General features: G+C 36.9%; 1 protein-coding gene across 22 annotated transcripts in view; it reads right to left on the bottom strand.

Annotated features, from left to right (window-relative positions):
- ORC5 (origin recognition complex subunit 5) overlaps positions 1–27309 on the bottom strand; it is a 133259-nt gene that overhangs the window by 93885 nt on the left and 12065 nt on the right. For all 22 annotated transcript variants that reach the window (XR_011502174.1, XR_011502175.1, XR_011502180.1 and 19 more), the window contains 8 exons: positions 25128–25202; positions 22625–22736; positions 17295–17425; positions 8909–8957; positions 8731–8821; positions 2749–2801; positions 970–1082; positions 36–83 (listed from right to left, as the gene is read on the bottom strand). Coding sequence is in view for 17 of the 22 variants with exons in the window: in XM_014831913.3 (XP_014687399.1) it covers positions 36–83; positions 970–1082; positions 2749–2801; positions 8731–8821; positions 8909–8957; positions 17295–17425; positions 22625–22736; positions 25128–25202 (672 nt within the window). In the remaining 5 variants the exon portion in view is untranslated. The remainder of the gene's footprint in view (positions 1–35; positions 84–969; positions 1083–2748; positions 2802–8730; positions 8822–8908; positions 8958–17294; positions 17426–22624; positions 22737–25127; positions 25203–27309) is intronic.

The following is a 27309-nucleotide window of genomic DNA, read 5'->3' as shown; positions in this document are numbered from 1 at the left end:
ATTCATAAGCTTTTCCCATTAGAAAATGTAAATACCTTTTCATGTTTCTTCAGGAAGTTGGTTTTCTTGATTTTCCCATGATGCTGCAATTAAGGAAAATAATTTAAGATTAAAAAGAGATAGTACTCCACAAAAACAGAAAACATTATTTGTCTAAACATAGCACACATAATACTAACTTATTTTAGTATTATATTTTAGGCTGATTTGATTTAGATTTTGATTGTACACAAGATTACTTTTGCACGTAAAGAAAGGTTTTAAAATAAAATAGTGGTACTTCCTAAAAGAACTTGTTACATGATTTATGACAGCATATTTATTTCTATAAAAACAAAACTTTCAAAAATAAATGGGTTTTTATTCATCCCTTAAGGCAGGCTGTCAATTCACATAGAAAACACTGAGAGCATTTAGTTAAGCACTTGAGATCAGCAGTGGGGGAAAAAGACCAGATGTAGTCCTTGCCCTCATGAAACTAAAGACCAGTGGGAGAGAGAGGCCAAAAAAAAAAAAATTTATTATAAATACATTTAATAATAAATCAAATTCTGTATTATTTTTTCAAAAAGAAAACAACTCTAAAATGGGATTTCTCCCGCTAACGTACATGCAAAGAGGCTCCTGAATGTTCTGGATAATAATGTATGAAGTACATGACACCACAGTGTGAGCTTTAGAACAATAAAGGCATTACCATCCTTAAATTATTTCCATCTCTCATACCTTATTTACGTATTTTTTAAACCTAGAATTGTTACTTAAGGTACACCTGAACTCTTCTGTGAGACTACCCATGTCTCCCCGTCAGGCTGCGATCTTAATTTACAGCCTTTAGAGAATGAGTCCTAAATACATATTTAGCCATCTCTTATTCTAATCTCTGCCTCTTAGAAATTTAGAGATGTTGAGAAATTTCAAAATATTCCTGGGATCTTCAAAAATGAAGCGAAAAGAAGCAATAAGTACCTTAAGGAAGAACCTCTTGTCAGTTCTTGCTGGATTGTATGAAGCGAGGTACGCAGCAATCAGAATAAACTTAGAGTAATATGGAAGCTCCACGTGAGTATATGCCGAGAGACCTATGCAACAACATGCTTTTATGAAGGCATTTAGTAGCCTACCATTAGATTTTCAGTATCTTTTATCTTTTCTCACTTGTCTTTACACTTCTATACAGTGCTCTCTAGTCAAAGTGACCTGCTCCCTGAGCTTCAAGTGTCATGATAATGATGGCAGCCGCGAACGTTATTATTGAGAAGCTCTGCTCGCTCTACTGTTTTTGTTTGGCTCCTCCTATTCTGAGGTCTAAATCCTACCCACCCTGCCCCTCAATGCCACACCCTCCGTTAACCCTTCCCCAGCGTGCCCCTACCACACCAAAATAGAGAAGTCTGTCTACCATGAATTCCAACTTTGTGTATTTTACTTATGGCCCATCTAACTTAGACCTTACGTTAACAGTTAACTATACATAAATATTTCTTAGAAAGCTATACTGTTTGCTGAAGGAGTCATATCTAATATATTTTTCTGCATCCCTACAGTACCTTGCACAAAGGAAATAATTCAATAAATGGATCAAATGAAACAAGAGAGGCAGTCAAGCAGCGTGCATTCTTACCAGAAGGGAAGAAGGAACCTGGTAATTACTGAACATTAGTATGTGTAAGACACTGTGCTGTCCTCACTTAAGCATCTCCGAATCTTTGCAGTAACTTAAATCGAGAAATTTTTCCCATTTTAGATCAAGGCTGAATTAGGCCCAAGGTCACACAGTTAGGGAGTAGTGCAGACCAATTATTAAAGTTTTTCTAACTCCAGCATCTACTTCTTTCCATTCTAACACGGAACTAAACATCGCTTGTATAGCATCTCAAGCACTTAGAAACCAAGAGACAAAAAAAATCTCAACACCACTTCATTTCATACCACTTTCCCAACCACTAGCCACTGATCTATTTTCAAACTAAGAATATTTTAGATACTCACTTATTTTTTTAAAAAAGTAAATGTAGTTCTATTGGGCTAAATCCAAAATAATAATTTCTTTAAAGCAAACAAAAGGGGCCGGGCCAGTGGCGTAGTGGTTAAGTTCACACACTCCACTTCAGCGGCCCGGGATTTGTGGGTTCAGATCCTGGGCACGGACCTACACACCGCTCAACAAGCCATGCGAAGGTGGCATCCCACATACAAAACAGACGAAGATTGGCACAGATTCAGGGACAATCTTCCTCAAGCAAAAAGAGGAAGACTGGCAACAGATGTTAAGTTCAGGGCCAATCTTCCTTACCAATGAAAAATAAGTGAATGAATGAATGAACAAATAAAAAATAAACAGAGGCATAAAGCTTTCAAAATATAACCAATTTAAATGCATACCCCAAACTACCTTAACATAAAATTGAATTTTATTTCATAAAACTCATGAAATACACAGATAATGAGACAAAATTATGTATATAATTGATTGTTTTAATGAAAGCATTTAAAAAAACATAAACTGCTTCGTTTTCACATGACATAATCCAACATTTAGAAAATGAAAAACTGGTATTCAAACTATTTTCTCCCACTAAATTGGAGCTTCCCTTAAAAGAAAATCATTAAAATACCATTGTATTGTAAATTCTCTTTTATAACCCTACTGACTGACACTATCTTTAGTACTAACGTTAGTCTCCTGACTATTAGGGATCAATTAAAGAATTGTCTCTGGTAACTGTTCAATATTTCCTTTGATACCTTTCAGCTGTCCTGGATCTGTGTCATCTTTCTGTATCTTCTCCCACTGTGAACTGAAAGAAGATAGAAGAGCAAAAAAGGATTGAAAATATGATTTTCAAATTGAAATTGATATGAAATCAATATACTATACTTAAAACAGAGTCCTAGAAAAGCTAAAATTTTCTGATTTATTGACAAAATAGATTTAATTTCCCTATAAACAAGACAAGCAATATATACACAAAAAATACACGTTTGTAGTCTCTACAAAATCATTTAGTGTATGTTATAACAATATAAAACTCATATATCAATACTCAGATGTTAATTTCTTAAAAAATCTCTTTTCCTCTGATAATTGTAAACTATCAAAAAGCACCAACAAATAAATAACATCACCTACCAGTCAATAAAATTCCCAATGCTCCAATTATCATATTAAATACAACTGTTATACACTATTTCTAAACTCCATAACAATCTCTTAACATAACTACTTTTGGGTCAGAAACCTGGGGCCCACATACGATGCCCAAGGTCACCCAGGCAGGCGGCAGTGGAGCTAAGAGCTCACTCCTTGGAGAACGCCCGCAGAGTTCATGCTGTTCCCGCCGCCCCACTCTGGTCTTTCTTGTAATTAAAACTATTAGACAGCCCTAAGCATCAATAAGATTATGAAGTGATTTTGATACGGCAAATCAAATTCATAAGAAAACACACCACAGTGTAGTGAAAAAACTACCCTAGGAGGCAGAAGTTTTGGCTATATGACCCTGAATAAATCAATGACTGTCTGATCAAAAAATAAGGCAGTTAGATACAATGATCTTTATGGACCCCCTCCAACTCTAAAACGCTCTTACATGGCTCTTAAAATACTAACTTAAAACTAAATGTCAGATCAGAACAATTAAATATCTAAAATCAAACTGTACATATTTTTTCAAATCTGCAAGCATAGCTGAATATTCTGGAATATAGCAATATGGGAAATTTTGATAGGCTACTAGTAACCTATGCGGAGAGCAGACCTAGCAGAATGAGCTGACTTTCAAAATAGCCCACTTCCTCCACCTTATGGCTGAACAGCACTTCACAGATTATAGTGCATTTTCACATTCATTACTCCTTATAAATGCAAATGAAAATATGTTATATCAAAGTTTTAACCCAGACTTCAAGACAGTTTAAGTGGCTAAGATTTTCTTATATTGCAATTACTCATTTAACGTGTTATTTAAACTCTCAAAGGACAACCAGGAGAAAACTAAGCATCTTAAAGGAGAAGGGAGGAGACCAACATTTACTAATTGTCTATTATGAACTCAACTCTTAACATACCTCATATTTAATCCTCATAACCTTTTGAGATATATAGTATGTCTTTTTTTTCTTTACAAATGACAAACTGAGAGAGAACTCAACTAAGTTGACTAAGGTTGCAAAGCTTCTAAGTGGTGGAACTGCATTTCAATTAAGATCTGTCTGACTAAAAAGTTCCTCCACGTTCCAAAGTAAGACATATGAACCATCAGTTTCCAGAGGTGATTTGGTGTCACAGTAGTTGGATTAACTGTGGCTGAATAGACTATAATTTCAAGATGAACCAGGGAACAAGGTTGGAGTCTTTTTCATAATTTGTCCAAATCCCTCATAAAAGCCATAAACCAACATATATTCCCAATAACACCTCAATGAGTCAGGATCTAGACTTCTATAACCGGATTCTCCTTTTCCTTTATTCCTTTATCCTTTACCCCAATTATTTAGCCTCAATTCAGAAATATGAAATGTGATGATTATTATTTTTAACTTAGTGAAAATTTTATTACACATGGGTGCAGGGGGGGCTAGGGGGTAGAGGGGAGAATGGATAAGTCACTTCACCATGAAGGAATTTCAATGGCGCAGTAGGTATCACCAGGCTTAGAATGCTAGTTCTCTACTACACTACTGGAGAGTCCCACTGGTCCTTGATGCCGGCAGTGTGAGGAGAAAAGGGACCAAGGGCATCATATACGATGACTACAAGGTAACCAGCTGGAACAAAAATGCAAACTGTCCTAAATACCAAAAGAAATTTTTCAAAAAGACAAAGAATATAACCACGTAGAGAAACTTCAGCAAATTATCATGACAAAGCTAATATAAAACATATATACTTTATTTCAACAAATATAAACAGGTGTAACTCACCAATTAAAGAAAAGGTTTTCAGAACGCCTCAGCGAGGCAGGTCAGGTTAGCAATGCTTATTTCTGTGCTCTGTACTTTTTTGTGAAAGAAACATACTACAGATTATATATTAATTGCAAGAGGAAGAAGATGTCTTTGCATATATAAAGATATATGTGAATATTCACATATTTTTGAAAAAAGATGCAGAAGCCAAACCAGAAATTATCCATGTGGTTAGGAAAGGAGTAAAAGGGGAAAGGACAGCTGTGAGACTTCTCTGAGTACAAGAGAGTTTTAGCTCATGAATCACTCTTTGACACCCACCTCTCACCAGCACAGCAATCAATGACTTTGTTCTACTTGGACCTTTCTCTTTCTCTTCCTTCCCTAATTTTTAACTTTGTAACTGTATTATTCCTACCCTGTCAGAACATACAATATTTACATAGGATTCTCCTACCCTTGTTCCCACTTTTAGTTTTGAGCTAAAATGAATCAAATTCAGTGCTCATCATCAGTCCTTTGGCTCAAGTTTCCCAGTCATTTCCGTTGCACCAACGTTGTCACTAACTCTTCAGAAAGGGTTTATGAGCACAGCGTTCCCTGAGTTCTCACGTTTAAAACTGTTCTTCCATAGCCCTGATGCCTGAATGACAGGTTGGCTGGATATCCTTTCTCCCTGAGTTTCTGGAAAATGCTGCTCCACTTACTGTCTTGCTTTATTACAGATTCGCTTTCCTTTGTAAGTGACTTATCTTTTTGCCTGGAAGCTCAGAGATGGTTTTCCTTTATTTCTGAAGTCTAAAAGTATTACAAGCAAGTCCTTGTAGTAGGCTGAATAATGGTCCCCGAAAGCTGTCGATGTCCAAATCGCTGGAACCTGTGAATGGGACCTTAACGTGGTGAAGGGGACTCTGAGGAGTGACTGAGTTAAGGATCTTGATATGGGGAGGTTATTCTGGATTATCTGGGTAGGCCTGATGTAATCGCAAGGATTCTTCTAAGAGGAAGACAGGAGGTCAGAAAGCAGAAAAATGATACGCCGCTGGCTTTGAAGATGGAGGAAGGAGCCATAAGCCAAGGGATGCAGGTAGCCTGTAGACGCTGGAAAAGCGAAAGGAACAGATTCTTCCCCAAAACCCTCAGAAGGAAGGCAGCCCTGTGCACCCATTTCAGACTTCTGACATCTGGAACTGTAAAATAACAAATGTGTATTGTTTTAAGCTACTAATTTGTGGGCACTTGTTACAGAGTAATAAACTAAGACAGTTTCAGAGCAGGCCACTCTGGATCAATGCAAAGATGAACCCTTTGCCACTTCTGGCAAGTTTTCTTGGACTATAGTTTAAGATCTTAATTCTAATCCAATGTTTAGTTTTCTTTCTTCAGGGGCTCCCATTATACATATGTTGACTCTTCTTTGCCTATCACATTTATGGCACATTCTACTTGATTATTTTTACCTATTAGTTCTGTCCTCTTGGTTGTGTCCACTCCTCTGCTCAAGATCCTTTATTATATTCTCAATCTACTCCCCCTTGGATATTTTAAAATTTTGTTTCCTTTCTGAGATGATTACTTTTGCTTGAATTTTGTTCCTGAGTTCAGCCAATGTTTGTTTCACATCTTCCTGTTCTTTGTCCACTTATTCTGAGCTGCTGAATTTCTAACTTAAGGTATTTTTCATATCTAAAAATGCTTGTGTAAAAGAATTAAATCAGGTTGGAGGATTGTGTTACAGTGTTCCTCTGCCTTATTTTGAGTGGGACAGAGGAAATTTTCATCAGCTAAAATGTTATTCACATTTTCTGTTTCTTCTTATAACACTTTTATATGGCTTTCTGTCTTGTCTGCTCTTCATTTTGAAATGCCTAACTAATGTTTTCTTGGATCAGCAGTAAGAGATGATCCTATGAATGCAGGGGTGAGGGTCTGTGGTGGCTTCGCAGATTTCTTCGTTCTAAAGTGGCTTCTTCTGTATGAATAATGCAGTGTGGGTTCTTTGACACAGAGGGCCATTTTGAGGCAGAGGGGCTGGCTTACCTTCTGATTCTGTCACTCTTTTTGTTTGATGGGGGGTAATGTCATCCATGCCTCGCTTCTCTCTTCACTACAAGCCTCCAGGCGACACCACAAAATCACATCCCTGTCTCCCCTCAGACACAGTACGGTTCCACACTGCCATGCTATTCTTGTCCTACACACTCTTAAAACACCTCTCATGATTCTCCAGTGGCCAGTGCTCTGATCCTTCGGGTCCCAGACTTGTTCTCAGTATCCTCCCTCTGGGAACTGGACTCCCTTCTGGAGGTGATTTCACCACTACTGGTCAACCCCACCCCCGCCCCCACTGTCCTCTCCTCTCTTCCCTGACGTCCTGGCTTAACTTTTCACTTGAGCATGAGCTCCAGAGCTGGCTCGGCTGCCTCCAGTTGCTTATTTCACTATTTACATACAGATTGAAGTCTGTCCACTCTACAGACTCCTAGTTAGACTGCAGGCAAGGGTTACGAGTGATTTTATTTGCTCTCGTTATTGATCTTGTGGACAGAACTGGATTTAGGTGGCCATCATTATCCTACGGGAAACTATAACTCCTTTCATCATTACGTAAGATTCATTTTAACCAGTATCCAAATTTTTCTACCTTTAAAAGAGCAGATGACAAGCTTTTTTATTCTCTGACTTCCTGAAGTCCTCATCAAATGCCTTTCGTTATTGAAAAGTGGAATAATAGCATCTTTGTAATGTTTCTACTTATTCAGAAACTATTAAATTTTGACCTGAATTACAGTCTAATCAGCTAACTTAATCAAAAGCTAAGTTAGTAATGAAAGGAGTTAACAGAATAAGGTTATTTATGGGAGAAAAATGATAAAACTGACAATAAAGTGACAAAAGCAGATAACGGTGATGTTTACAAATTTCCTATATTGCTTTGTAACCTAGGCTTAACCTAACGCCTAAAGGTGCTTGATATTCACAAAACATTTTCACATATAACATTTAAATCTTCTAAAGACTGTGAGAAGAGGAAGCCAAGACCTAGAGGTTTTAGGTGATCGGCCAAGACCACAAGGCAGAAAATGCCTGAGCCAGAAATCAAAACCCTCTTCTTCCCACTACATTACGTGCCACCATCTCTCCTGAGTGGTTTCATGACTACGAAATTCTAACAATAGACAAATATTGATTTATAACGATTTATACATTTCTTTAATAATCAAATTTTTATTATACCAAATACCTAACATAAATATAAAAAACAAAGACAAAACTGATTTTCCTGCAGCTTTCCAGATTAAAAAAAATAGTAACTGTCAGATTTTACTGCGCTTCACTTTATTACACTTTGCAGATACTGCATTTTTTTACAAGACCGCCCATCAACAAAAAGATTACGACTCACTGAGGGCTCAGATGATGGTTAGCATTTTTTAGCAAAAAAGTACTTTTTACTTAAGGTGTGTACATTGTAGGCATAATGCTATCGCACACTTAACAGACTACAGTGTAGTGTAAACATAACTTTTATACACACTGGGAAACTGAAAAAGTCCCTGTGACTCGCTTTACTGTGATATCCACTTTACTGTGGTCTGAAACTGAACCCACATTATCTCTGAGATAGGCCTGTATGCCTTGTTTCAAGTTGTGTATCATATTGGTTAAAAACTGTTTACCCTTCCCAAAATAATAAGAAATGGTTCAAACCTCAAGAGCTTTTTCCCAATGTGAAGAAGGAAAATGAAAACATGGACACTTCAGTAAATACCCCAAATAAAGATACAGAAATAATACACTTACTAAAGAGAAAATTACCTTGATATTTCCCTGAGATAAACAGTCTGCATGGCTTTCTTCAAATGAGGTTCAACATTTCTCCAGAGTTTGCGAGTATCACGTTCACTGGCTACCGCAAAGGGGAGACAATTTCAGTAATTCAGATCTTGTAGAAATTTTTTCAAAAGAAATATTAATAAGTTACACCCATAGTTACCTTCTCCTTTAACCACAGGTTCACAATATTTAGGAAAATTAAGCACTGCCTGTAAATAAAGGAAGCAAAAAAAGAGAGAAAAAGCACTTATTACCATAATTAGAAATTATTTTTCAAGTAAAATTTTATTAGAATTCAATCATTTTATTTCAATACAATTGCTCAAGTAAACTGTTATTGTAGCTTATAACTACAATAATAAAACAGCAAATATCAATGATAGTAAAACAACATGCAACCTATTCCTTAATTGGCTAACTCCTGCCTAATGTACTAGCCTCTAGATATAAAGTAATACAACAAAGCATAATTTGTAGTTTTAGGTCATAATTATGTCACAAAAACCATAAAATATACAATAAAATACTTCTAGCCCAAAGAATTAGTGTGTTATTTCCCAGGTTTGGACATTCTCACATGTCAAACAGCATCTAGTTCGGTACAACTCCAATTCTGTGAGCGGCAGCCCCGCCTGCAAGTGTGGTGAATCCAGCTCCCGGCAGCGCCCGGCACCCTGGACCAGAATCCCTGAGGATGGGGTGCAGGAGCCTGGTAACCTCTCTAGGTAGCCCATGTATTCAACAGTTTGAGAAGCGCTAACTGATCAGGATCACTCAGAAGCCTTCCAGGACGCAGCGCTGGAACTACGGAAAGGCAGTTTAGGAAACTGATAAAGACATGCTGCTGCCACTCATTAACGTTAACTTGCTCGCACGTGTTTCATGCTGAAGTGATTCAATAACGAAGCCTAGAGGGAAGACGCTCATAATGTGTGATCACACAACCTCAAGCTAAGAAGATAACAGACGACTAAAAAACAAATCCCTGAGACGGTTTTTCCTATTTTATTTCATAAACAGCAACCGTTTAGGCCAGCAAAATCTTCCAAATTCTGCTAACATTAAGCGTAGAGAAGCCAACTTTCTTACCTTGGTTTCAGGCCAGTAACACCAAGATGTCATAATGTTACTATCGACTGGTAAACAACTTGGCTAAATAAAAATATCCTGCTTTTTTTCTTGGTTGAAACATTAAATATGTTTAATCATTTACAAATAGTGGTAAAAGGGCAGTAAAGATAATTTTAGGAGACTATTTTCCAGTTTCACTTTAATAAATTAGTATTTTCCCCACGTCATCCCACAAGAACTTACTGAGTCTATAAAACTATGAGGCTATAATGAGTACATTTAATTGTCCAAATACGATCTTTATATTTAAGTAAATCTAGAAAGCCTAGCCCTTACTAACAACTGGAAGTTTACAAAGTATCTGTTCAAATACAAAACACTTTTCACAACTTTGGCTATTAACATTCAAGTGTGCTCTCCAATATTATGCTCATTTCTTCTACATTAGTCCTCAAATATAAACAAATTCTCACTTCCCTGCATTGGGATTATTTACAACAAAATCTAAATTCCAGCCCACTGGTATTTTAACCTGTCTCCCAACTACCCAGAGAATGAAAATTAAAAGATTACTAACCTTTTAATAATTCAAAAGCCCAAGCAGAAATAATGTTTAGATGGTTTTCTGATATTATAAATTCCACTACCACTATACCTTCCCCCATATACGTCCCCATTATTCCTTGGGTATATAGTTTACTCTTAACTAGTCGCAATAATGAAAGTGGGAAGGGGACAGAGAAGAACTTTACTAAGAAATGATCATGTGCTCCGCAAACGCTCAGGATAGTAACAGAAGCATAATTACCAAGAGTTAATTACGGCCACCTGTTATCTCATTTATCCCTGACAACTGCACTTTTACTATGCCCATTTGTCAGCCGAGGGAACAGAAGCAAAGTATAACCTGCCTTCAGGCACACAGAGATTCCATTGCCTGAACTGATGATCGTGGATTTGTGAGACGTTCCAGGAATTTATTTCTAAAGCAATAAGGACGCCATGTTACCAAAGCCTGACTCAAGTGAAACAAAGACAACATTTCCTTTATATTGCAAAGAAAAACTTGCATTTCTTTAGGAGGCTAAACAATCTATTATGAATACTGACTAGGTTGCCACAAGATAGGACAGGCAATTTACAAAGCTTTTCCAACTCTTCCTCAGCGAGATTTTCAACAAGATTTCATCATTGTATTTGAAATTATTTGTTAGAAAACAATCTGATACACGTATGTTACAGGAAGCAGAATTTTAAGATAGCCCCCAAGACTCCCAGCCCCTGCTGTACATAAACCTTCTCTCAGTTATTCAATCAAACACTGATTTAGGTACTGCTATGAAGGGATTTGGCAGATGCAATTAAAGTCCCAAAGATTATACTACTTCTGGGAGAGCCAAAATAAAGAGATATAAGAGGAGTCTGACCTAATCACATGAGCCCTTTAAAAGCAGGAAGTGTTCTCCGGCTGGTCAGAGATGAAGCGTAGAGAAGGATTCACGGCGTCTTGGCTGGTTTGTAGACAGCGAGGGCCCCGTGGCAGAGAAGGCAGGTGGTCTCGAGGAGGCCTGAGAGAGACAGGCTGATAGCCTGCAGGGCAGCTTTGGACCTCATTCTCACAACCAAAAGAACTGAATTCTGTCAAGAATCTGAATGAGCTGGGAAGCGATTTTCCCCAGAGCCTCAAGATGAGAATCCAGTTCAGCCAAAACTTTAATTTTAGCCCGTGATACCTCATCACAGAAGCCGGCAACACAGTGCCTGGATTTCCAACCTACAGAACTGTGAGCTAATAAACAGGTGTGGTCTTAAGCCACTAAATTTGTGGCAATTTGCTACGCAGCAATAAAAAACTAATACACAGACTGAAGCATGGATGTAAAAGCATATTCCAAGGCCAAGTAGAAATAATTTCTGAACTGCTCTGCCTTTTTAAGAATACCTACATCCTATTTCTGAAACAATGGAGGAACAAAAATCAGAACTGAGAACATGGCATTAATGTTAATTTACAGTTTTCATCAAACAATGAGGCCCATGTGCCAGGACTTACTATTCTAAGTGTTCTACATGCTTTACTCATTAAATCCTCTAAATGATCCATCAGGGAGACATTATTACTATCGCTCCCATTTCACAGAGAAGTTAAATTATGCTCTGAGTCTCTGACTTCCCCTTCTTTGATCAGCCACAGAAAACTCTCTGCTTCTAAAGGGCTGTGTGATCAGGTAAGACCCACCCTGATAATCACCCTGTCTTAGAATATCCTGAAGCCAGATGGATATGAAAAGAGGATTAAGTTGAAATTCTGATGAAGAGCAAGACCTTTACAAGGTTTCAAAGTTGCTCCCCACAAAATACATATTACAAAGTTAAAAAAAAAAAAGATCGTCTTAATCAAGTGATCAAAGTAAACATTATCAGTTAGGGGATAAAAATGAAATCCTCCAACACCGGAGAGGATTCACGGAGAGCACAGCATCATTTCTGTGACACTTCTGTCAGATACAACCTGAATCTAATCACGAGGAAACACTGGACGAATCCAAACTGAAGGAGATTCCACAAAACAGCTGGTCTGTAATCTTCAGAGGTCTCAAGGGCATGACGTTGAAGACTGAGGAATTGCTCCAGAAGAAAGTTCAAGGTACATGACAACTACACGCAACACGTGATCCTGAACTGGACTCTTCCTCTGAAGTACGTTACTGGGACAACTGGTAAATCTTGAACAGGGTCTGAGGATTAGAGTACAGCAACGAACCCACTTTCTGATTTTGATGGTTGTACTGCAGTTATGTGGGAGCGTGTGTAGGAAATACAAACTAAAGTATTCAGGGGTGATGGGGCCTGAGGTCATAAACTTAATCCCAAACAATTTGGGGAAAAAGAGAGTAAGTTCTTTCTACTGTACTTGCAATTTTCCTGTAAATTAGAAATGCTTCCAAATTTTTAAAATAAATTTAAAAAACATCCAATATTTTTATTATCTAGTAAATACTATATCTGATTATCTAGTAAATACTATATCTGATAAAAATTATTAGAGCCAACTATTAACATGTCAGTACCACTGAATGTGGTTGTGATACAAAAAGGATTCTTAATGATTTAAGGCCATAAATAAAGGCATCCTGCAAAGGCACCACTGGGGAAGCTGGCTTACAGACCACTTCCTGCGGCCTCCACGTCTAACGAAGACCACGTGGCTGCTCAGAATGTGTTACAGCTTCACCCACTACGGAGGAATATCTCAAAGTGTTGAGCAAAAGGAGACAGATGAAAAGAATACATGCTGTATGCTTCCATTTACATAATGTTTGAAAACAAACAAAGCTAACGTTTCATGTTAGAAGTAAGAATAGTGATCATCTCTAGGGAGGAAAGGTGGAGATTGAAAGGAAGCATGAATGGGCTCCCGGGGTGCTGGTAATCTTCTACTTTGTGGTAATTCATTGAGATACATACTTATGGTTTCTGTGCTTTTCTATATGTCTGTTATACTTTAATCAAAAAGTTAAGAAAAAAGAAAAGAAAAACAAATCTAACTAGACTATTTCTCCTAGTTAAAGACTCTGCCTCTCCCTTAAGGACCCTTAACCAAAGAATCCCTCTTCCCTAAGTGGAAAAGACACCCTCATCCATAAACCAACCAGCATGAGGATATGAAAGAGTGGTGCAGGACACCCACCCACGCAGCCAAGGGTCAGATCAGATCTGGCACTCAGCGAATGACAGCTCTTCTGCCAGACGACCCCTCAGACTCCCTATGACTTTAATATATGACACGAACCTACAGCAGGTGTTAGCAGTCTCCACACGTGGGCTCTGGGTTACGTTCCTGGAGACAGTAAGATCTCACCACATTTTCAAGCCCGTGAACTCCTGCTCAGCAGAGGAAGGAACTAAAATTAACCGACCCCCAACAGCGATCAGGCATTTTACACGTGTTCCCTCTTTTTGTTTCACAAAATTCCTTTAAGGCAGGTATTATACCTACTTAACATAGGAGAAAACTGAAGTTCAAAAAGGTTAAGTAACCTGCCCAAGATCAAACAGCTGGTAAATTACAGAACTCGTGTTTCTTCACGTGTAAAATAAGGGTCCATGATAGCCCCTTCCTTCATGGGGCTGCTGTGAGAAGTGAGTTAGTGCCAGTGAGAGGCTTGCTGGATGCGTGCCCAGCACACAGTTAAGTTCTCAATAAAGCTGGCTACTATGTAAGAGGAAGTGCAGTACGGTGCTACGAAAACATGCTTGGAAGACAGACCCTGTGACTCTTCATCCACAAAATCTTGTAACCATATTCATCTTAGTTCTCAGGGACCATTTTTCCCTAGTATACAATCATATAGTAAACAAGCAAAAATAATACGTATAGAAACTGTACACTGTCTTTATGAACCCACAGATAGTTAGAGGACAGGTTTGCAACCACTTTAGAATTGTGCCAATCTCTTCCTCATCAAAAAAAAAAAAATTGTTTAAAACACATGCTAAAGAATTTGAGATCTGAGCATGTCATGATACCTTCTGAAGAGAGGTGACCTTGGTGGTCAGCTGCACGTGACATAGCTGAGTTACGTGTGAGGCCGCGGAAGACAACCTGCACTTGGAGCAGCTTTTCGGGGCCACCCCCTTCACTGTCCTGCTGCCCAGCACCCCTGCTCCACTCTTCAAACATCCATGGGGCCACCCACCCAGCCCAAGCTCAAAAATAAGACCAGAACTTCTATTCCCTGGGAATAGAAGAACCAGAGAAACAGAAGGATAGAAGCTGGGTCCTGGCCACATGAAAAACAGCTATATTACTTAAAATAATTCACAAAAAGGCAATGATCCTCCCAGAAATTATTTGTATTTTAAAAGGAGAATATTTATTCAAATGACTTAGTGTTATCAGTAATATCACCTAACATCTTTACGGACATTTATTGTTTATAAGCACTTTAATACACAGTATTTCATTTTATGCTCATCTGGGGTATATATCCTTGGTCCCACCTTAGAAATGAGGGAACTGAAGTACGGAAAATTAAGTACCATACTCAACACAACACAGCCGGTAAGCAGCAGCGCTAAGGTATTTTAATATTAAGTTCTCTACTCATTCTACCATATATACTTTAATTATTTGGCACCCTCTTCTTAGTCATATGTCACTAGCTGCCGCCACCAGCCACAGGGCCAAACAAAACAAAACAGTAACAAAAAAAAAAACAGGCATCAGAAACTCAGAAAATCAGAATTGCACTCTAAAAGATTACTAAGCTCTGGCTAAGCAATTCACCTTTTTGAGTAATTTATAAGAAAATTATGATAACTGAGGGGAAAAAAGTTTGAAATACAATAAATTTAGCCTGTGACAGATGTTTTAAAAAAGATGATGCAAAACTAAAGTTTATTTTAGAAAATGAACTATTCTGTGTTTGGCATTTATATAAGTATAAAAATAACTTCTTCAATTGACCCTTTTAAAAATTATAATTACCATTTTTTTAGGAATATCATCAGGATGGTCAGAGAAGACAAAGCTAAATGCATACTCAAAGCAGTCCTTTTCTTTCTCCCGTCTTGTGCTATCCACAGAGCTAGGCTCCAAAAAATACATACAGACATACCAATTCCTAAAGCAAATTTGAAAGCACATACACAGAAAAGATGCCTGAAAAGAATCCTTTGCAGGTAAACTTTGAAACAAATAATAGTATCCATTTGAAGGAAAAAGAGAAAATACTTCTTTATTATCCTATGTTCTACATATGCAGAAAAATAAGACCACTATGCTATGTTTTCTGCAATGTGTAAGGATTACTTCTTACACTTATTAGTATTACTAGCAGCAGGAGAAGCTTAAACCACACTTCAAGCTTCAAGTTTATGAATATAAGGCAACAATAAAAAAAGCTATAACCTTAAAATAAAAAAAGCTATTAAAAAAGCTATTAAAATTAAAAAAGCTATATCCTTTAATAAATTCATTCCTCAGTGAAATGCAAAGGACTCTATAAAATACCATATTTAAATACAGATTTTTCTCCTTTTCCATTTTCTTTTCCAAAGTAGCTTCCCTAAATAACTCTTCCTTCTCGTACTTTATAATCTACTCTGAAATGGCTGCCAGCACTGATTCCCACAGGACGCAAGGAGACTGGTGCTAAGGAGCAGTAACTCCAAGTCATTTCCCAGGAAGAACAGTGGACGAGTATCTGCTCTGACTCCACCCCCCCCCCACGGGACAGTGCGCTGACTCTCTCCCCCTCTGTAAGCCCCTCTGCTGTCCTTCCTCCTGGACACCAGGGATCCCAGACGTTCAACTTCTGGAGAGGTTTTGGTGATGACCTTGAAGCAGAACAACCCGCCTTTTGTTTTCTGCCTATTCAGAAGATGCTTGAAATTTACATCTGTATCAGAAGAGGTCTAAAATCCAAAACTTCCCAAAACGTACTAAATGTGAACGCGATTTTAAATGGTCATCTTCTCCTAGGTTCTGTCTCAAACACACACTGTATCTGTCTAAAACTTTTCAGAGCAAAGAAAAGAATACAGCAAAGTGAAGAAAATGTGCTAAGAAATATAGAAACTGTTGCTTTGGAAGTTACTGTTTTCCAGCCTTACATATATTACTGTTTTCTGTGACATGGAGATAAGATCTTAAGTATTAATGGAAGGTTTCTAAAAGGGAAACCAGACATTCTTGCCTCCTTGCTTTCACATCCCCACAATTAAAGTAGAGAGAGGTCAAAGAAAAATGAAAGTAAATATGATCATTTTCCAAACTGCCTGTGAAATACAAACAGCTGCTCTAAGGTTTTAAATTTTTTTAAGTAATCTTTTATATAAATATTAAAAGTAATCCTTTATATAAAGATTACTAACTCAAGGTCAGTGGCTAATGAAAGACCTGTAATTAAAGGTTCTGACCATACTCTAGTTCACCTGGATTCCAGACCACTATCACTACATATATAAAACTTGAAAGAAATTCATTACAAAAAAACTTGTTACAAAAAATTAACAAAGAAAGGTAAAATTGCTTAAGTTTTTACACCTCCTTTCTGTGACCCTTCATTGTGATTTTAACAGAGTTCTACATTTTCTACAATTAGAGAAGAGAGAAAGAAAGAAAGAAAGAAAAACACTCCTTTGCAACGTATACAAATGTCAAATCATTTTGTTGTGCACCTGAAACTAATATAATCATGCTGTAGGTCAACTACACTTCAGCTAAAAAAAGAAAAAAACACTCCTAAAGAAGAATGAAAAGATATAACTAAAGATGAATAAACGTTTTCTGACCGGGTCAAAGTTTGTACTAACCCACAGACTTTACTTTCTTGTGCTATACTAGCCTCAAAAGGCCATATCCAAAACTTGAAGAATAAATTTTCGGCTTCTAGCCTATCTCACACCATTTCTACATGAAAAAATATTAAAAGATGTACATTTTTTTTTAAAGCAAAATGCTCACTCACCAGATGTCTGAGCTCTTTCAAATCTCGACAGACGGTGTAGAAAACCCCAAGAAGAATATTAATGTAGGCAGCATAGAAATCAGCCGAATACTCTGGAGGATGGTCATGGGACAGGATCTTCTGAAGGTTCCCTGTTCACAGGACACAAATGAACACAGATGATTAACACAGCACCATGGTTACACCTTCCAGCATTTTACAACAAAGATTTAAAACAATGAATACACAAGTCCAGCAATTATTAAGGAATAATAAAACGGTTACAAGATTAGAATAGAAAAGTAATACAAATTTTGAAACTAAGGTAGAAGCAGTATGAATCTAATATTCTAAAAAAATTACTAACTGTTGCTTAAGACAAATATTAAACAGTGACATCTAAAGAAAATCTCAAGAACCTCATTACAGGCAAAATCAATATCAAAGGTGAAAAATAACATGGATTCTAGTTTATTTTTCTGCCAATTAAGTAAATTAACTACAAAAAAAACAGGGGCACTACATAAACTACCACCAAACTGGAAAACACTCTTCATTTTTAATAAAATGAAAAGAATTCATGACTTTTTTTTTTTTGGAGTAAGATTAGCCCTGAGCTAACATCTGCTGCCAATCCTCCTCTTTTTTGCTGAGGAAGACTGGCCCTGAGCTAACATCCGTGCCCATCTTCCTCTACTTTATATGTGGGATGCCTGTCATGGAATGGCTTGACCAGCAGTGGGTAGGTCCACACCCAGGATCTGAACCGGCAAACCCCAGGCCGCCAAAGCAGAATGTGGGAACTTAACCACGGCGTCACTGGGCTGGCCCCAAGTATTCATGAAGTTTTTGATGAGAATCATCTTTATTTTGTCATTCATCCTTCTATAAAACATGTTTTCTTCCTACAGCTCTGGTGTCTTTATTTCTCTTCTACCTCGAACTCTATATAATATCACGTGGTTAGACATAGTTTATCTTGCTAGAAATATTGTATCTTAGAAGCAGAGTTATTGCTTAAGGAAAACAACTCCTATTATTAAAAATTTCCCTGTGATAGTGCATGAATCAGTTAGTCACTCATTCCTTACTGCACTTCCCTCTGACTTCTTGGTGCAATAGTCTCTTTAGACTTCTCAGTTGTGAGCACTTTGAACATAACTAGTACTTTAAACTTAGTTCCACAGAGTTCAAGACTTTTGCAGTATTTACAAGTAAAATCTCTTATAGGATGTTCTGATCATGTCAATTTCCTCTTGTCTAAGGTTCCCATTAGGTGAGCCTTTTTACCAAGGATACTGTGGCATTTACCATCAGCCCTTGATTCTAGCCACTCAGATGGCTCACAATCGGATACAGGTGCAAGAGCAAACAACATACATGGACTATCAATGGATGTTCATAAAAATTCATAAACAGAAACTTAGAAATAGCTATATTAAGAGATTTTACACAGGGCAGCTGACCAAAAAAAAAAAAAAATCAAAGCCCAGGTTCATGCTTAGAATATCATATCATCCTGAAGGGAGTCCAGCTGGGAGACCATTACCAGATCTGTATTTTTATATCATAACCAGTGAAAAAAATACTCACAGCCAAAACTTTACTTTGGAGTCTATGGATTTTTACATGCTAAAAGTGAATTTTAAATCTAATGTCACTAAGCTTTTTTAAATAACGCATGGGAAAATATTTGATACACTGAAAATTTCCAAAAGGCACCTTAAAACTTGGAGATAAAGATATTTATATACAAAAAAAATAAATAACTGGATAGACAGAAGGAAGGAGGGACAGAGAGAAACGGGGAAGGGATGGACGGTCAGAGAGACAGACAGACATAGGCAAAAAAGATAGTCTCTAAGTGCATGGACAAGGAAATCTGGCAAACAGTTAGGTCTCCAGCTCAGACTGCACTCCTGAGCTCCTCCTGAACATCTCTACCCAGCGATCCCTTCTGGGTGCCTCTCAGTCTCACAGGAAAGCTGATTAGATATACTTCAGTCCTGATAAAAAAGCCTTTTAAGAATTAGAACTCTCACCGTGTTGCTGTAAAGTAAACCAGCTGCTCAGTTACAGACCACATACAAAATCGCAGAGTACAACTCTACAGTAAGGGAGCCATGCCAGCTCTAATAGTCTAGGACCATTCAAACTGAGGAAAATCTCGTCTCTAACAGAAAGCTGAAGATAGCGTACTAACAGGTAGTAAATAAAGGGAAGGAGAAACCATCTGATTGGTCTCCTGCCCTCATAAACTTTCGCTGTCAAAGTATGGTCAAACACACAAAGAACAATCACTTCTAACTCAGAGAGGGACTTCTGCTTCCAGTCATGAGGGAGTAAGATGGTCCAGAAATACCCTCCTATAACTAACAACTAAAACTGGACAAAATACAGAAAATAACTATCTTCAGACCTCAAACAAGAGGCAATAAAGGACTGTGGAACCTGAGAAAAGGGAAAGAAATGAGCGAGTCCTACCACCAGCCAGGCTTCCTAACTAGAGGTAACTTAGGAACTGTGGTACAAGGAGAGTCCCAAAAGGAGCCCACTCATCTCAACGAGTTGAGGAGACAGACATCAAAGCAGAGAGAGCCAAGGCAGCTAGAATTTGCAGGGTGCAGGCAGCTATGCAGAGAAAGAGCTCCAGAAATCTACACAGGGGTTTCCTTTCAGTCTCGCCTGAATACCAATCCGTACATGCACAGAGTAAAACCCTAAGGCCAAGCAGAAACTACTTCTGGGGAAAGATAATTATTGGAAAGCTGTAAGTCAAACAATGCCCAGAGCTCACACAGCTGTGAATCACTCACGTGACCACTTGTCAGAATGGAGAAACTGGGCTGAACACAGGGGGCACTCAGCACAGAGCCCAGGAGGGCAACGGCTTAGAAGTGGGGCTCAAATGAGCCCTGGGATATAGGCTACTCTAGATCCTCCCTCCAGAAAAGCTTAAAAAGAGCCTTAAGAGGGTCAAATCTATCTTCAAGTAATTTAAATGCTTACCAGAATAAAGTCCAACACGCAACAACAAACACCACAACATCGATCATTCAATCAAAAATTACTAAACACATAAAGACGCACAGTGAATACTCATAACAGAGAAGAATTAGTCAACAGAAACAAACCCAAAGTGAAAGAGGTAATGGAATTAGTAGACAAGGACATTAAAACAACTATTGTAAATATGCTCAAGGATATAAGAAAAATAAAGCATGATGAGATCTGTAATGAAAATTCCACTGGATAGTAGCAACTGCAGGTTAGACACGTGTAGAAAAGAAGGTCAGTGAACTTAGAGACACAGAACCAAAAACTACCCCAAATAAAACACAGGGAAAAAAAGATTTAAAATTCAAATAGATAAACAGAGATTCAGTGCGACAATATCAAGTCATCTAACATAAATACAATGTGGTCCCAGAAAAAGGGTGGTGGAGGACAGGTAAAATATTCGAAGAAATAATGGCTGAAACTTTTCCAAAGTTGATGAAACTATACACTCAAATATCCAAGAAGCTCCATATATCTCAAGCAGGATAAATAATAAAAGACACTTTCTTTCTTGCCTTTTTCTTTCTTTCAAGCCCAAATAATAATAATGTATTATGGAATTTATAATAAATGTAGAAGTAAAACGTAGGAACAACAGCACAAAGGTTGGGAGGCGGGAAACCGTAAGTCACCGAGATTCTCGGATTGTTTATTGACCGACGCAACAACAAAACCCGAAACCTGATCAAGAGCATTACAATCCAAATGAAGAAGAAAAAAAAAAGCTTTACCAAAAGATGAGAAGGTCTGCATGTGGCAGAGAGCAGAAAACAAGACTCCAAATAGGGCCCCGGGTGATCATTGCTAAGACGAGTGTTCTAAACATCAGACACCACATTCCCGAAGGTGACATGTGAGTCATAACTAGATGACATTAGCCACTAAGACCATCCCGTTGCCAGTCTGGCTCCACGCTTACTTAACTCTGACTATAATCTGCGTACCAATTAATGTTTCCTTTTTGAATGCCTTTTTGTATGATTATGACGTCTTGCTTTAAAAAAAAAAAAAAATATGTAAAAGCCCCTAAAATTTAATAATCAGATTAAACTTGGTTCCATTATTATGTACTTCACAAAAATCTATTAGAACATACTCTTAAAAAGTGGCAATATCACTTTATTTAATTCTGTCCTCAAACTCTATCTATGCCACTTTGTATCTTTACTTTTTAAAATTTTTAATAAAATTCTACAATTCATTACACCATACTTTAATTCAACTTCAATAAGATGCAGAAAATCAGCATTTTAAAAAATGTTATTAAATTCTAAATAACTTCTCAGTGCTTAAGCCTAACACGTGTCACAAAAAAATTTAATTTCAAACAATGATGACATAGGTACAAAGGAATTTTCTTTTAATGAAATCCTTTGCTTTATTACTTTTCTTTCTACCTTTTTCTCTTCTCCTTATTTTGTGACTTTCATGGAAGAGAAGCTATTGAAAATAAGAGCTCCCTTCATCTATTTTGGGCTCCTTTTTTCTATCTCAGTTAATTAGCTAAGGCAGGAAGTCTTATTTGACTGCTGTTCTTGAGAAAACAGGCAAAAATGTTGATCTTAACAACGAATGTTTACAGTTTGTTCACAGGGATAGCATTAATGAGGCCAAGGTCAAGAAATATTACTTTTTTACGGTTAACCACCTTATGCTTCACAGTTATAAACTTTGCCTCAGAAGTATCATGTCTGCATAGCAACAGTACAATATTAACCTACAAAGCTTTTCAGCAATACAAAAAGTTACTGCGTTCTTCCAAAGACAAAAATAATTAAGATCTATGAAATGTAACATTAAATACAAACCAAAAAAGAAACACAAGGGCTAGTGGTTGGTATATAAGAGGTTACAGTAATGAGAAATGAGATTTACAAAATCAAAAGATGCATTCCACATAGTACTTACCAACTGTATGGTAAATAAAGATTTCCATACAACTTTAATGTGCTCTGCCAACCTAGTCTGCTTCTTATTTGTATGGGTGTTATAATGGAATATATACATCTTAATGTACTGACTAAAAAATGTCAAAATACACAATTAGCACAAATATCTGAGAACTGCTCATGCAAAAAATTTTAATAATTATATGAGAATAACCCCTCACACTTCCAAAATAAAACCTCTGTAAGTGTAGACACATAAGCCACATTTTATGTGAGATTGGCAGCAAACCTGAACAAATTAAGACTTCAAAGTATTCTCATCTGAACAAGCTAGCTTACTCTTTCAAACAACAAAAACTATTTTACTGAATTTCATTTGTCAAGAAAAGTTTTAAAATTTACCTATGCTATAATCAGGGAAATACAAGACAAATGGTTCAAAGCAGCCAGTATTTGGACGAAACTTTTCCCAAACAATTTCACTGAGAAGGATAACAGTCACATTTCTGTCGGTCTGTAAAAGAAAGAGAAACAAAAGCAACTGTGCATTTAAAAATTGTAGAGCAGTAATTCCCTTTGAATTTTTCTTTCAAATAAATCCAGCAAAGTTCCCACATCTAACAAATTATTTGCATGTTAATAAGCCATATTTAGAAAACCTAATCAAGGAGCTCATCCACTTGCAAATTTTCATACATAACTACTTGGAATTTCCATGAAACTCTTAAGTTACTTGACATTTCAGTTAGCCATGAACGTTAAGACAGTCACACAAGTACTTTTTTATGGAAATTAAGAAACATGTTTGCTTGAATAATTAAGATAAGACCTCTTTATGGGAATTTTCAAAGAAATCATTAGCTTTTAATCAATAAACAAAAAAAGGCAAAACTTAACATCTCTCATCATTAAAATGGCTATAGCAACCCAGACAAAAGGAAACATGACTTGAAGAAAAACAGATATGCCACATTACATAACCACCTGATATTATTAGGAAAATTTAAGGTTTTTTTAAAGGTTATTTTCACACAAATTACTGAGTAATGTTTTACTCAGTATGATATTTATTAGTCTGAAAGGATTTTAAGTTGGTAATGTTCTCATCTGATCATCTGAAAGTACTTTCAATGTACACCATCTATCATAATTTAAGCTTCATTTTACTCAGATAAATATTTAATATAAAAAAATGGGAAATGCTTTTGCTATATTTCCCAAATGAGGTAAATTTTTAAAAATCAAGCATGTTTTTGCTGCGGTTGGCATCCCACATATAAAGTGGAGGAAGATGGACACAGATGTTAGCTCAAGGCCAGTCTTCCTCAGCAAAAAGAGGAGGATTGGCAGCAGATGTTAGCTCAGGGCTAATCTTCCTAAAAAAAAAAAAAAGGAAAGAAAGAAAAATCAAGCATGTTTTCAGGAATGTCAAAACAACAATTCTCTTTTCTGGCAGAGTCAAGATTTCTGTGAATCTTCACATTTTCCTCAGTTTCCACAATTAAAACTAAAAGAAATGTGAACGGCCTAACTCCTGTGAAGGGATGCACCATCACCAGTACTGGGCACGAGGGGAAAAAATGAAGTAAGCTTGACTGGAAGGGCAACAGGACAGCAAGAGCAGACTCTGGATGCCAGACAGGGAGTCCTAGAGCAGAGCAACGGGAAAGAGCAGACAAAGGTACACAAAAAAACACAAACACAACACAACAACAATAATAAAAAGAAAGGGAGGAGGAGACAGCTATTCAAAGAGAATGGGTCCCTGGTCTCGGCAGTAAAATGTCAAGAGTTAATCAAACTGGGAAAGGCTGGACGGCGTGAGGAAACGCCCAGGAGAGGCCACCACAGCCACGTCACTCCCCCGTCTTCTTCACACTCCCCAGGACTGTGACTAACGTGAAAGCCAGGAGCCCGCCTCAGGCACGCGACGGTTTCAGCCGCACCTGGAAAGCCTGAGCTTCTAGCAGTTTCCCAAATTTTCAAAGGTGGAGATGCTGGAAACGCTGCCTCCTCAAATATTTACGAAATTTTTATTATAATGTTACTTAATACTTAAATAATACAGACACAAAACTATTTATGCTCAAAGCACTTATAAAATTATGAAACCAAAAAGAATTTACAAGTTAAATACAAAGCTACCAAACCAATAAAATTTAAACGAACATTAATTGAATATAACTAACAGTACTGTTTTGCTCAAATTAAACCTCTGCTCACTTCGTGAGTATGGCATTAAGAGGAAACAGCCACAGTGCTTTTGGGTTTAGCGTTCCTCTATCAACTGGTGTTGGTGAGCACTGAATTCTCTTACCAGTTTTCCTTATTCAAACTACTGCAAAACCCTGTTTAGGCCATAATATTATTATTTGGCTTTCATCTGACACATATGCAAATTAAGTCTATCTGGGCTTTTTTCTTATAAGGTCACAACAATTAAAGCAATATTATTACTATCTGGTGCCAACACAGTTGTACACTGAAATACAAAGGTGGTTCTGACACCGAGTGGTCATGAGAGAGAACTCCCGATGACCCATCATAGACATACCATTCATTTTTTAGATTTCTGAAACGAAAGAAACTTTGAGAATCCCTGCATAAAGTTCAAAGTCTGGCCTCCCCCCATTTACTCTAGCAAATACCTAAAACTTTTTAATAGAAAGCAGTGTGAGTCGCTTCACAATTAGAACAAAAACCTAAAACAATTGAAGAATAAATGTTATCAAGTCACAAACTGCTTTAACTTTGAAAAATGCTCAACTTTACTCACTGAGAGAAATGCAAATTAAAATTATATTAAGATATCATTTCTCATCTATCAGATTGGCAAAATGAAAAAATCTGACAACACAATCTATTCATTAGGGCAAAGGGGAAAAAAGACTCATACATTACTTACCAATTCTTGTAACCTGAGAAATCCAGGCAAAAGATTTGCTTCCATATCTCTTAGATACTCTGCTTTATCTAGAACCTTACAGAAAAAAACGCAGCGTCAAAATCAATTGACAAAGCCCTTTACAAAACATTTACATAATATAATGCACAATTCAAGAACTGAACTTTCCATAAAAATTGTAACTTATGAATTGACTTTTAAATGCTATTTACATTTGCGGAAAACATTTCAAATAGGTCAAATTAGTTAAAAAACAGAGTACTTATAACATATTTTAACCCAAATTTCTAAATAGAGAATGAGGCATAGCTACATTAAAAAGGACTGTTTTACAGGTATACTATCAGAAAGACAATGACATAAGATGTTTTAAGGACATTTTCTTAGGTTTACAAGAAATACAACCTTGTGTAATTTTTATTCCATTTGGTAAAAAATATCTACCATGAACCAAAAATTACAGCTCTTTCTGATCCGAGAGAGAGAAGAAAATTCTGAATTTCATCATAAAACTCTTCTTGCCTGAACTTTGCAAATGTATGTTAAACCCCATTTAACTGGATAACAGATCATGTTAAAAAAGATTAAACTTTTGTTCAGTATTATAATAATACTACTGGGATTATATTTTTTTAAGGTACTTATCTTTTAGAGATATACAGTATATACATATATACAGTATACAGAGAGATATACTATATATATTTATGAATGACATATGATATACATATATGGTAGATACAGTACATAGATATATATTTATGGATGACATGATACGATGCAGGGAACAATGAATGGGGTACAGATGACACAAGTCTGGCCACCTATTAATAATTTTTGAAGTTGGGTGATGGGTTCATTGGGATACATTACACCATTCTTTTTACATGTTTAAAACTTCCATAATAAAAAATGTTAAAATTTTTTTAAAATTCTGTTTCAAGAGGTCATCGATCGGTCCATAAAAAAATCAAGGTCTTAAGAGCACTATTTAAAACATTCAGTCTAACTTTTGTCTTTACTTTTTGCTATGGAAATTTAAAAATATACACAAAAGTAGGGAGATTAGTACCATGTACTCCCATATATATTTCACCCAGCTTCAACAAAAATCAACATACAGCCAATCTTATTTCTTCTGTCCACCTCCCAACTTTTGCCCTCCACCCTCTTGCTGGATTATTTTAAAGCAAATCCTAGACATACCATTCCATCAGGGAATACGTCAGTATGAAACTATAAGAAATGAGAACTCTTTAAAAAAAAAAAAATCACAGTATCATCATGCTTAAAAACTTAACAATATTTCTTAATATCATCTAATAACCAGTATGCAAATTTCCCTACTTGTTCCATAAATGTCCTCAGAGTTAGCTTATTGGAGTCAGGATCCAAAGAGGTCCATACATTGCATCTTATTATATTTGGTTTATTAGTCTTCTAAGCCTGTTTTAAATTATAACAGTTTCACTGAACCTTCTTTTTTCCCTCGTTATTTATTTTTTAGAGGAACCAGGTCATCTGTCATGCAGAATTTCCCATATTCTGGATTGGGTGATTGCATCTTTGTAGTGTCATTTAAGGTGTTCCTCTATGCCCTATATTTACTGTAAAATAGTCGACACATCCAGAGGGTTGATCAGATTCAGGTTCAAGTTTGGGGCAAGAATATTTCACTAGTGCTCTTTTACTGAATTACATCCACAGGCATACAATATCCGGTTGTCTTTTTTTTGTGTGATAAAGACTGACTGACAGGTTCAGGTGTTGTCAGTCTTGACCCATCCATGATAAAGTTCGCCAGCAGCCTTTCACCTAATGCATTCAGTATCAATTGATGATCATTGCCTATATTCATTATTTCATTAGGAACTGCAAAACTATAGTATTCTATGATTGTTTCTGCATTTACTGGAGGACATTTTCCTAGAAAGATCTTTCCCTCATCCACTATTTAGCTACCCAGAAATAAAGTTCACACAGGACAAGAATAATAAAGCCTCTTTCCCTTAATGTACCAATTTTCAGAACAATGAGTTTGTGTCTGTATTAGCTTTCTGCACTTGCTGTGACACATTACTACACATTTGGTGGCTTAAAACTAAAAATTTATTCCCTCTCAGTTCTAGAAGCCCAAAGTCTGAAACCAGTTTCACTGGCCCGAAGTCAAGGTGTTGGCAGG

The sequence above is a fragment of the Equus asinus genome, chromosome 1 (assembly GCF_041296235.1).
Source record: "Equus asinus isolate D_3611 breed Donkey chromosome 1, EquAss-T2T_v2, whole genome shotgun sequence".
Taxonomy (NCBI): Eukaryota; Metazoa; Chordata; class Mammalia; order Perissodactyla; family Equidae; genus Equus; species Equus asinus.
This window is presented reverse-complemented; position numbering and strand designations above follow the sequence as displayed.